The 12,347-nt window shown below is 39.9% G+C and overlaps 1 protein-coding gene across 1 annotated transcript in view; it reads left to right on the top strand.

Annotated features, from left to right (window-relative positions):
- LOC142161564 (glycine N-acyltransferase-like) overlaps positions 1-12,347 on the top strand; it is a 63,232-nt gene that overhangs the window by 24,391 nt on the left and 26,494 nt on the right. Inside the window, exon 4 of the mRNA XM_075217291.1 lies at positions 736-862. Coding sequence (XP_075073392.1) covers positions 736-862 — 127 coding nt within the window. The remainder of the gene's footprint in view (positions 1-735; positions 863-12,347) is intronic.

Genomic DNA, 12,347 nt, shown 5'->3' with positions numbered 1-12,347 from the left:
ATTAATCAGGCCCGTAGAGTTAACTATCTGAATCTCCTTGCACCATATAAGGAAGGTGGTAGCAGTATTTCCAACTATCCCATTGAGGTACTTTGAATCAAAGGGTTCCAGATGAGATCACGTCTGCACAAGATAGTATCACAGTGATTCTCTAACAAAGTAGGCACAGATAGATTAATGGAGAAATGCACAGCTTGGATTGATGTACTCATACAAGGATCAGGGTCTGTGAATTTATAGTCATACTTGCCTACTTTTTGGACCTCCCCTCTGGGACAAGTGAAAGGATGTGATGAGTTGAGTCATCATGGGGCCATCCCCTACCATGCAATGATGCAATTCACATTACCGTGATACTTGGAATGGACCATGATGATGTACATTATGTTAAGGCCTCGCTCACTTCCAACAGAAGTGATGTGGGATCTGGGAAGATGGCCTTCTCTCCCAGGAGTCTGGTTGGAAATTCAAGATTGTAAGCAAGTATGCCTACAGTATAATAGATGGCTGCATTCTCAGCTTTTTGACTTATATGTTATCCCATCAGGAGATTGTTCTGAAGATATGGGAGGCGCTTTAGCTGTCTATAGTGAAAAAAGAAGTTAATACTTTACTTTTTAACAGAGATACAGTGGAATGTTAATTTCAACAATGTATTTTGTCTCCATGGTTTAGATTTGAAGATTTCACTTTGAGTTCTTATTGCTCCTTTACAGACTCTCTATCTTTCCATAGGAAATGACAGACCCCTTGGATCCTTACACCAACACGTACTTTGTCTTCAGTAAAGACCCACAGAGCCTGCACCAGATGTTGCAAGATCCCCAGACTATAAAATGGAACCAGGAGTTATATATTCGAGGTGAGAGGGAAAAGTGCAAAAGTTATTAGAGGGAAAGGAATATTGACTATGGACTTGGAAACATGACATCAGCTTTCCTGGTACCAAAAAATAAGATTTAAGTAAATAGTTATTTGTTAACAAAGATGTACTATCAATGCATTTAGTGGAGTTCTTCTTTAAAGTTTAGTTTAACAGATTGCATTACAAAGCATCCAACTTCTTCTCTCCAACAAGTATGTTGCTTAAAAAATGTCCGTTTCTGCTTCTTTCTAAATGCTTTATCTGTTTATTTATCAGTCTTGTTTTCCACTCACAGTAGCTGATTTTATTTGCTAGATTGACTAAATGATCAACTCTTTCTCTTTTCTCTACTTCTCTTACAGAACATTCTCAGAATACAACACAGTTTATTGTTATATTCTTCTTTGGTTCTAGCAAGCAAAGTCATAGTCAGGGCCCAGTTTTAAATTAAACAAGTGCATAGCATGGCTTTCACCTAACAGACACAAGCTCTCATTTATAATTAAAACTAATAAAAAGACCCAAAAAAGATTTTTAAAGCGGCTGGGAAGTTTAATTGGTCTATTTGATCAATTTGACCAATCTGCCAATTACTGTACTGTGTATGGGCACAGTATACTTATACAATTGTATCAGAACTGACCTGTGTATGGTGAAAAACCGAGTCAAGCAATAACTGTCACCTCCATATGTGCAGTGGCAGATCCAGGGGGGGGGGGGGGGGGGCGATCGGGGTGATCGCCCCCCCTAGCAGGGGCTTGCTGCCGACAGCTACACACTGTGCAGGTCCGTTCAGCAGTGACAATGTGCTGCCCGGCTGCTCTGATTGTGTTTTAAACACAATCAGAGCAGCGGGACAGCACACTGTCACTGCTGAACGGACCTGCACATACTGTGCAGCCGCCGGCAGCCTTAGAAGTCGGAAAGGGGGCGGGGCCTAAATCGCCCCCCCTACATCGCCCGGGGTATAGTCATTTCCTAGATCCGCCCCTGCATATGTGTGGAGTAATCATTCAATGAAGTATTACAGGTAGGTGAATGTGCACACTGTCTGCATACCAATCTGGCTATTCAGTGCACATCCTGAAAAACCAGACCAATGCAATTATGCCACCCATGTGGTTCACTGGTCAAGATAAAACTAAATATGGAGAAAATAGATGGGAAGTAGGTAGGTAAGAGTTCTCTAAGCTCTTGATATTGCTTGGTGTGTCTTGTAGAAACAATGACAATATCTTGTCATGATTGTGAGGACACTGGGTTATTGTTTAGCTATTTTCCTGTTGGTTTGCCCAGAGGCAGCCTTATGTACCAGACTGGCACATATGATACAAAATCACCTAGGCTAATAGTTGCTAAAGTAAAACCGTACTTTGTTGTAATTGAACATCACTTGTTTAAATCACTTTTACAGAACAAGTACCAGTCGGTTTACCACACCACAACCTAGCATACAAGCCTATCTAAATAGAACCATAGTCCCTGCTCTTTCAGAATGCTGTTCGCGCTGCTAAGCCAAGATCTTCACTCATCTACCAGCAAAGTAGGCATCAAGCCCTAGGACTGCCCACTTGTATTTAGCTCACGATCCATGACTAACTCAATGGAAGCCATAACCCCTTGTCAGTATTGTCCAAGCAAACAATTCCCAGTGTTGGGGCAATGTTTCCTTTTATCACTTCCATAGTGATGTGGCTTCAGCAAGGTGGGTCCTAGATCAGGTTTGGGAAGTCTAGCCGCCTATGGTGTCAAAGAATGGGTATCCACTAAACCATATACAGGAACATAATCATCTTAGTGTAAAGGCATCTCAAACCATCCTCTAAGTTTAGCGTTAAGATGAATTTATGCACTGTACCAACCATCATTTCCAGCACAGTATGGCTGACCGCTAGTGGAGAAAGTCTCACAAAGTACTATACCAGCAGTCGGTCCAAATATTCTGGGTTCTGTCAGTCAGCTGGGTACCCAGATGACCTCAATGAAAATAGCTCCTTCAGGGGACATGTTAAACAATGTAGCAGTCCACCTGGCAACATTTAAGATCTGTGTACATTCAATCATTACAACTCGTATAACAATATATAAAACATTTGCATGTTATTTGTAACAGAAAACTGGCAAGAGGGAATAACAAGCAGGCTTAATATTTATTTTCATGTAGTCTGACACCCTGCTCTCACCACAAACATCTGCACCGTTGTCGTGAACATAGAGAGCTTAGAGTTACTTATAAGGGATAAATCATAACTGCAGTGTAAATAGGTTATATCAAATGAATCAATGGATCAATTGAGCGGTTAAAGCTGGCTGTGCACATTCCAGTGTGAAAAGATAAGTGTGTCACATGTGACAGCTTCAAATGACTCCTACTGTGAGACAGCCTGGCCTTGGAGGGAGTTTTGGACACTTAAGTAGACTGTGTGGGGCCGATCACAGCTGGAGATCCTTGTAGGCAGCACGTGGAAGCCTATACAGGTATATAGAAATATGACCTTCAAAGGAAAATGTCGTCATCGTTTTGGGAAATCTGGGTGGAACGCTATACTGAGGAACAGAAATCACACAGGGTTGTGAATGACAGGTACGGGTGGTATCCGTGAACAGCTAAAATCACATATCTTTGGAAAAGGTATGTCACATTGTCATAATTCCATCATGATTGTTATTTAAATGTGCAAGAGATTTTGACCGGTTTATTGAAGGGGGAGTTATTTCTCTGGGATATATCTGTGAAGAATTACCCACAGATCAAAACCTTGGGAATATTTATGAGTACAGTATAGTGACACCCAGGGGACATTCCTTCCCCCTATTAGCATTAAACACTGCCCCTGTGAAGACCATCCCATTTTATTTTGCTTAAAATACCTGTGTTGGGAAGGGGCAAGGGTCAGACTTTTTGGGGAAATCAAGCCACATTGATAAGTTGTCCATCTTCCTAGCCAATTCCCCATGGCGCAGATTATGCAACTCAAGTAAGTGCTACTCTAAATGTAACCCCTTTTATTTTTTTATCTGTATGCTCTGTATTTTTGTATGTTAAATCTATAATTTAATATGTTGCGTCCTTGATACTCTAACGAATCCATTAGCCTGTTAGAAGAGAAAGCTCAACCAAGTTAACCCTTGGAATGCCAGTGTATGATTTGTTGATACATTTGATTAACAAGCTGTGTGTGCTTGTATTTACATTTGTGTAACAGTCTGGAGGTGTGAAGAGTTAACCCTGTGCATGCTGGTGTGGGTCTTGCTAGTCTGTGGAGAGATAGAAGCCTGTGTGCCAGTGTGGGACAGTATATTGGGGTCCTATTGCCCATATTCAATAGGTGGTGATAAACCTGAAGTGTCTGGGGGTGTGAGAGCGCTGTGTTTGGGGGCAATTTCGTAGGTCTATAACCTATGTGATAGGTAGAGAGAGACTGTGGGCTGAAAATGTGTGTGACCTCATACAGCAAACACCCCAAAGTCACGGCAGCTGGGAGCGTGTTCGTGACAACCGTATTCCCCAAACATTAGATAGAGAAGTAGGAAATACATACAGACACATAGGCAAAGGGACATAGGGCAGAGATACAGACTTACAGGCAAATAGGAGTACAACCAAAGGGATGGACAGGAAAAAAGGATAGCCAGTTATGTAGGTACATGGATAGATAAGGAAATAAGACAGAAACACAGACACAGATAGAAATGGAGATAAACAGTAAGTAGGAAAGACAAGTATACCTACACAGGGGCAAACGCAGGATTCGAGGAGGGGGGTTTCCGCGCCATGATACAAGTGGGCGTGTCCAATATGTGTAGGGGCGTGGCTACAAACACACACTATGTCAAACACACAGATATGTAAACTTTCCCATACACAGACAAGCACAGACACACACACACACAGGATCAAACACACAGATATGTAAGCTGTCACATACACACACATACATAAACACACAAACATGTAAGCTGTCACATACACACACATACATAAACACACACATACATAAACACACAGATATGTAAGCTGTCACATACACACACATACATAAACACACAAACATGTAAGCTGTCACATACACACACATACATAAACACACACATACATAAACACACAGATATGTAAGCTGTCACATACACACACATACATAAATACACACATACATAAACACACAAATATGTAAGCTGACATATACACTGACAAACACAGACTCACACACACACAATCTTACCTTCTTCTGCTGCTGCCTCCTGCATAACACCCATGCTGGCCCCGTGGGAGGAAGGACGAGCCAAACTGCCGGCAGAGAGCTGTGCTCTCACAGCAGGGGAATAACTGGGAGAGTATTGCAATCAGTAGTGGCTGGTCCCGGGAAAGGGGTCAGCCACTGTAAGCATACAACACCCCAGGTAGGACAGGGGTTTCTGGGGACTAGGAAACCCCCCTGGGTGCGCCCCTGCTACACACATATATAATGGAACATAGGACAGACATGCAAGACCTCATTTACTAAAAGCGCAACAACAAATGCACCTTAATGGTTCACTTCATAGGTGAACGTCTATTTTCTGGTCCTTGAAGACATCTGTAGAAACTAAGAGTGTGGCCTGTTTTGCAGGGAGGCAGAGAAAGTGTAAAAGTGTAAAACTGTGAGTGTCTACCACTTTTAAATCTCCACTTTATTTAAATGAAATCTTAGTGTTTTTCTCCTAAAATACTCCTCAGTAAAATTCCTGAAGGAGCAATTTATGCGGCTTCGACTGATTTGCTCAAATGAAGATATATTTTTGGAACAGGCTGAGATAATGAGAAAAAAACTTCTTGATCGGGGAGTACTCATTTAAATTGGTAGATCAAGCACTCAGGGAAGTCAAGTTAATGAATATAATTACTTTACTGACACCTAAGATAGCGACTATGAATCAGAAGGAGATTGAAAAAAGCATCATCATCATCATTTATTTATATAGTGCCACTAATTCCGCAGCGCTGTACAGAGTACTCACTCACATCAGTCCCTGCCCCACTGGAGCTCACAGTCTAAATTCTCTAATATAGACACACACTCACTCACAGACAAACAGACAGGGAAAGACTAGGGTCAATTTTGATAGCAGCCAATTAAGCCACCAGTATGTTTTTTGGAGTGTGGGAGGAAACCGGAGCACCCGGAGGAAACCCACGCAAACATGGGGATAACATACAAACTCCTCACAGATAAGGCCATGGTTGGGAATTGAACTCATGACCCCAGTGCTGTGAGGCAGAGGTGCTAACCACTGAGCAACCGTGCTGCCCCATCACTAATTCATTAAATACCATAGAAGAAAATAAGAATGTTGTTACTAATTCTTAATGGGCTTTTGTCTCAAAATATAGTAAAGCCTCAATAAATGTCAAGAGAATTATTGCTTCTAATTATGTAATTTTGAAACAAGATCAATTGTAATAAACCTTGTTACCTGAAAAACCAATTGTGATTTTTTTTAAAAAAACAATAATCTGAAAAATTTACTAGCCCCTAGTTTTTTAAAATCTAAAACAAACACTTGGAAATTCAATATTACGGGAAGCCAAGGAACAGATGAGATGAGTTCTGAGTGGTTTTCTGCTACCCCAAGTGGTTTCTATAAATGTGGTGGTCAACGATGCATTACATGTAAACATATAACCAATAAGGTTGCATTCTGTTACATCTGGCAATAAAGAATTTAAGATAAAAAGATTTATTAATTGTAACTCTACCTTTGTAATTTGCCTGTTGAAGTGCAATTGCAATTTATACATAAGCAGAACAACAAGAACATTAAAAATAAGGTTTCATTAACATAGACATAATTTTTTGAATGGTTTTAGGGCACATAGTGTCTCTTGACACTATGTGCTCAAACATAATTGTAACCCTGTTTGCCTGTTATCGGTGTAGAGCAAATTAAGCCCACCCAAAGAGGAGGGGATATATACAGAAGGCTGTGCAAACAGAAGGTTTTTGGATGTATCAGTTTAATACCCTCTCTCCGGTAGGGCTAAATGAAATCCTAGAACTAAGCGAAATCGTTTAGCTGTGAACATCATAATCAGTCGTGCTTTATATTGGTTTTTGTGATGATACTAGATTATAATGTCTTTGGAATTGTAAGGTTAAATACACTTTTTTTTAAGATAATGAGTTTGCTTTTTTTGAAAATCGAGGTGCTGTGTTATTGCTTTTTTCATTCTCTGTTATTGAGTTATTGAATCATGTTATAGTTATACTAAGCTAATATCCTTGTGGCTTGTAAGGACACAGGAGTTACGATAGTATAATTATATTCAACTGGAACACTAAGTTCCTAGTTATTTTATTGCCCCATACTTGAAATCTAGTGCTACACTGTTTGCTGTATGATGATACTAGTTTAGAGTTTTAATTGATGTTAACCGGTAGTTACAGGATGGACCGCCTATGCCACCTTGTCTGTTGCTGGGAACCGGCTGGGCTTACTTTGCCACCGTTCCCTTTCGTTATCCCAAATGTTTAGTAGGAGGGGCTTACAATTGCTGCCACCACTAGACTCCTTACCGGCATCTAGGACTGGGTTCCTTCTGGGTAACTGTCAATGCTAGGGTACCCGTTTGCTGGTACACCTGGGCTGGTACCCCTGACCTCTTCCTATAGATCAGGATTGCTGTGGATGGATCTGTCACACTGGTTGAACGTAAAATGGAACAAGAATGATGATACATTTCAGTGTACAAGGTCTGCCTTTTTATATAGTTTTTGGACACAGCTTCACAGGGTAAGTCAGCCCCCTGAGGTCTGAGTTATTTTTAGTATCAGGGTGAAATATGTTTATCCATACAGGGATTTACATGCAATGCAAATCTAACAATATTTACACTTATATGTGATATCCTTAAAATTGCTGTGATTTCCTGCATCTTGTTTTGGACACAGAGGAAATCTAACAGCAAGTTTAATTAAACCTTCCTGTGCCTTCAGGTGTTTGGACACTTACACATCAAAAGGTCTAATTAACATGGGTTTAACATGGGTCCTTTCTTCAGACAGATGCAGAATACACATTTCCTCCACTCTATTGCTAACTTGAGAATTCCCAAAGAAAAATTACAAAACTCCAAACAAATCATTTCCCTACCACAAAATACACAAAAGACTTCCTAAACAAATGCTTATTGCATCAGATATATACCACAGAATATATATACCACTTTGCATTTCCTCTAGCAAAGTTAAATCAAAACGAATTTCCGCCCCTTGTCTCAGAAATAAAGATATTTCCTTTACCAAAATACACACAATATCAAAAGTAAGTATATTTGTAATTATATAAATAAGCCCCCTGCGCTATTTTCTTTAAATACATTTATACCATAAGTTATTTATAGGTTATACAGTCATAACCGGATTTCTTAAACCCCCATTTTTTGACCCTGACCAATAAGTCTAAGCTAAACTTATAGTCTATAATGTTATTTTTATATATTTTTATAATTCTCCACCCTCTAACTCCTATTTCTTTGGGAGAGAGAATAAATATAGTATAGATGTGAATTTAGCAGTAATATACATATGCATTACTACCATTCTTTGTTTCTGAATAGTGGGAGAATTCAGCTCAATGTATGGTTTTAGACTTCCCATTTCCCATTTTTATTATTTTTTTATTACATATTCTTTTGTAAAAAATTATGCATTGTTTATATAAATTGACAAATTAGGTTTATGTTTAGCTTATTATTTGGTGAAGATGTAGGGCCTGATTCATTAAGGAACTTAAATTAAGAAGTTTCTTATTTCCGTCTCCTGTCTTTGTGTGCTACATGTTTTTTCATGTAGCACACAAATATCAACTTTAAATTTCAGTGTACAAATGAGCTACCAAGTATTTGTGTGCTACATGTAAAAACAGTCAGTATTTAACTTATATGCAAAACAGAAAACTAATTTTCACCCCTTGCATTGTAACACGGTTTTGTCCAGGAGACTTAAATAAGAAACTTCTTAATTTAAGTTCCTTAATGAATCAGACCTGTAGTTTTTAAATGAGACTTTTTTATAAATGTATCAATCAGGTCTGTGGTCTTCGGTAAACTGATGGCTAAGATGAGAAGGATACCAATGAAGTGTTGAATATATAGGGAAGCTTATACATGAGCTCAGTGTGTGTCTGGTGAAATTGCCCTATAGTTGATGAAACGCGTCAGCCTATGTGTGGAAACTGTGAATTTGTGAGCGTGGAACACTACGATTATAAAGCAATTCCTGCCAGTGAACTGCCACTATTCTTCTTGGGACCAATACTAACTGAAAGACACCAACAATACCTGAATGACCTTTATTGATATCTAACGGTTTTCCATCTTGATATACCTTTTTTGGATCTTGACTAACATTTGCCAAGAGCTCATTAGAACTATTTCAGGTTTGAATGTATGTCTTAGTGGTTTTGTTATATTGTTTTAATATATTTTATATATTTTATGGATATATAAATAAATGCTAAAAAGTACCGCAGTCTATTCACCTGGTTATTGATTGATACGTTACATACTGTTGCATACTTTTTGCTTGTGAATATTCAGATATGTCCCTACAGCTCTACCGCTCTGACTGACACAATTTACCACCCAAAGTAAATATGTTTGCCTGTCAGTAATTACAGCTCCCTATGGTAGTGAACAAGATTAGGCAAACAATCCAACAAAGTAGAATAGATTTGATTGTAATAGAATTTAATGAGATTGAATTAAATAGAACTTGGTCAGTATATCCCTTAATGATAACTATAGCAAATCAACTGATGCTGGATGCCCGAGGTCTAACTGGGCTACAGCCCAGAGGCCTCGGGGCATCCAGGGGGCCCTTGACAGTGCTCAGCAGCATTAATGATCGGTGTGGCGGCGGGGGCGCCCCCGGCCGATCAATGCTGCTGAGCACTGTCACTGTAGTCCTTCCGCGGCGCTCAGTAATCTCCTTACTGAGGAGATCTTGTGAGTCTCACTCTCACGAGATCTCTTCAGTAAGGAGCTTATAAAGCGCCGCGAAAGGACTACAGTGACAGGACAACAGAAATAGGTAAGTGTTGGGGCAGGGGGCGGTGGGCGGCTCACCAGGGGGGGTGGGAATATGTGGCTCACAGGGGGGCCCTTCTCACAGGGTGATACAGGAGCAGGTTAGCTTATGCAGAACATGCACTCTATAACCGGCAGGAAGGCTAAACCCTCCCTGCCTTTTATATACATATGTGGACCAATGAGAGACCAGGACTCAGCATGGGCTAATTACTCCCAGGAGGCGCTAATTGATTTGCCCAGAATGCGCACGCATCTAGCTGTTCATATTTGTCATGACGCAGCGCTGATAAGAAGAGTGTCAAGGCAGTTGCCACAGATCATTCCGGTCGTCTTATTTAAACTTGTTATAAAGCAGATAATAAGTCAGACCTGAGGCAAGAGATAGTAGCCACTAGTGATAGCTCTCCAGATATCTAGCAGCATGTGGCCCCCCTGTTGCTCATCAATGCTTTATATGCAAGGTGAATGACAGTTGCATTTCTGCTGAGGACTGTTGGAGTATTGCATTATATCACATGTCCATATAGAAAGGTGTAATAAAAGTGTAGTTGTGACAGGATGGACCGCCTATGCCACCCTGTCTGTTGTTGCTGGGAACCGGCTGGGCTTACTTTGTCACCGTTCCCTTTCTTTATCCAAAAAGCGCCCTTTTGCCGCAGTAGGAGGGGCTTACAAAGGCTGCCACCACTGGACTCCTTACCGACATCCAGTACCTGGTTTCTTCTGGGTAAATGACGCTGCTAGCGTGTCTCATTGCTGGTGTACCTGGGCTGGTCCTCCTGACCTCTTATTATGGATCAGGGATGCTGTGAATGGATCCAGGGCTGCTGGGTAGCAGACAGAGCGGTGTTACTGGAAACGCTTGGTTCCAAAACCTCAGAGACAGCCGGAGAACTGATTAGGTTTAGCGTCTAATCTGTAGATCACAGGAATACAATGATATTGAAGATGGTTCAAAGCAGGTCTTTGAAGCAAGATGGTTTATTTGCTCACATACACTAATGGAAGATACCAGTGTGATCAGGTCAGATGAAAATCAGAAGAACACTTACATGCTCAAAGAGCTCATCTTTTATACAGTTCAGAAATAGTCTATTTTTAGAAACAGGATATACTCTATTGACACAAACATGAATTTACATGCATTTCAAGGCTAACAAAATTTACACTTATCTATGAAATTCACCCTGGCAAAAGGCCACACAGTAGCGACCCCCTGCTGGGCCTTTGGCCAGAGCAGCGCTTTCTGCTATCAGACTTCCTTGCACATATACCTAATTGGAGGTTTCCACTAGCAACCTTACAAATCCTAAACAATGACACTTCCATACTAAATACATCCCAATACACAGAAGACCTCCATCCACAAAGGCCTATTGTATCAGATCTTTTCTAACCTAGTCTCAGAGATAATGACTTCCTATCTTACAATAAACAAAAATAAGTGCCTGTGCCATGCGCTATTTCCTTTAAATACATTTTTACCAAAAGTTATTTAATAGTGATCCAGTCATAGTAGTCCTTAATCAACAATGAGGAAACACAATGTTATTTTTAGTAAGAATATGTACCCATGGGCTGTTATAGAGCTACCAATGGTATCTTCTCCATTCACCAATTTGCCAAGCATGCCAAGTACCATTCATCACAGGAATACCAATCCCATATGGTAATTTATACCAAAGAAAGGAATTAGTTATTCTAGAGAGATAAATTGTGAAACTGTGAAATAAAGTTTATAGTTTTCATTGTAGAGGAAATGTTGATCCTTCTACCTAGAATTACTAGGATCTCAGCAGGTAGTAGTTTTAACCTTTAATAGGTTATTAGTTTAAGTTGAGAACAGTAAGTATGTGTAAATGTAGCATGTTCCCTGGAGTTGCAACCTAATGAGACTTGGGGGTATATATACTAAACTGCAGTTTGAAAAAGTGAAGCTGTTGCTTATAGCAACCAATCAGATTCTAACTATCATGGTCTAAATAAATTACAGCAACAATCTGATTGGTTGCTATAGGCAACATCTCCACTTTTTCAAACCCGCAGTAAATATACCGCTTAGATGCAACACCAGTTTTGCTTCTTATAAGGCATATCTTTGACAGGCATCAGAGGTCTGGTAGTAGAACTATCTAGCAGTTTTTGATTGCTGTTTACATTCTGATTCCTCTAGCTCATAATACCTCATTCATTGATATCATCGTTATATTATGACAAGTTATGACAAGTTGCACCATCTAATTGGATTTCTTATTTGTCAATTCCATTTAGACTACGGAAGAAAACGACAATCCCATTGGATTTTTAAAATGGTAAAAAACAGATGTAGGAATGTTTGTATTTCATTACAGTGGCTGGATCACATAGAAATAACTGTAGATATTTATTTCAATAAGAGGTGCAATGCGCACT

This window comes from Mixophyes fleayi, chromosome 6 (assembly GCF_038048845.1).
Source record: "Mixophyes fleayi isolate aMixFle1 chromosome 6, aMixFle1.hap1, whole genome shotgun sequence".
Taxonomy (NCBI): domain Eukaryota; kingdom Metazoa; phylum Chordata; class Amphibia; order Anura; family Limnodynastidae; genus Mixophyes; species Mixophyes fleayi.
Note: the sequence above shows the minus strand (reverse complement) of the source record. Positions and strands in the feature narration are given on the sequence as shown.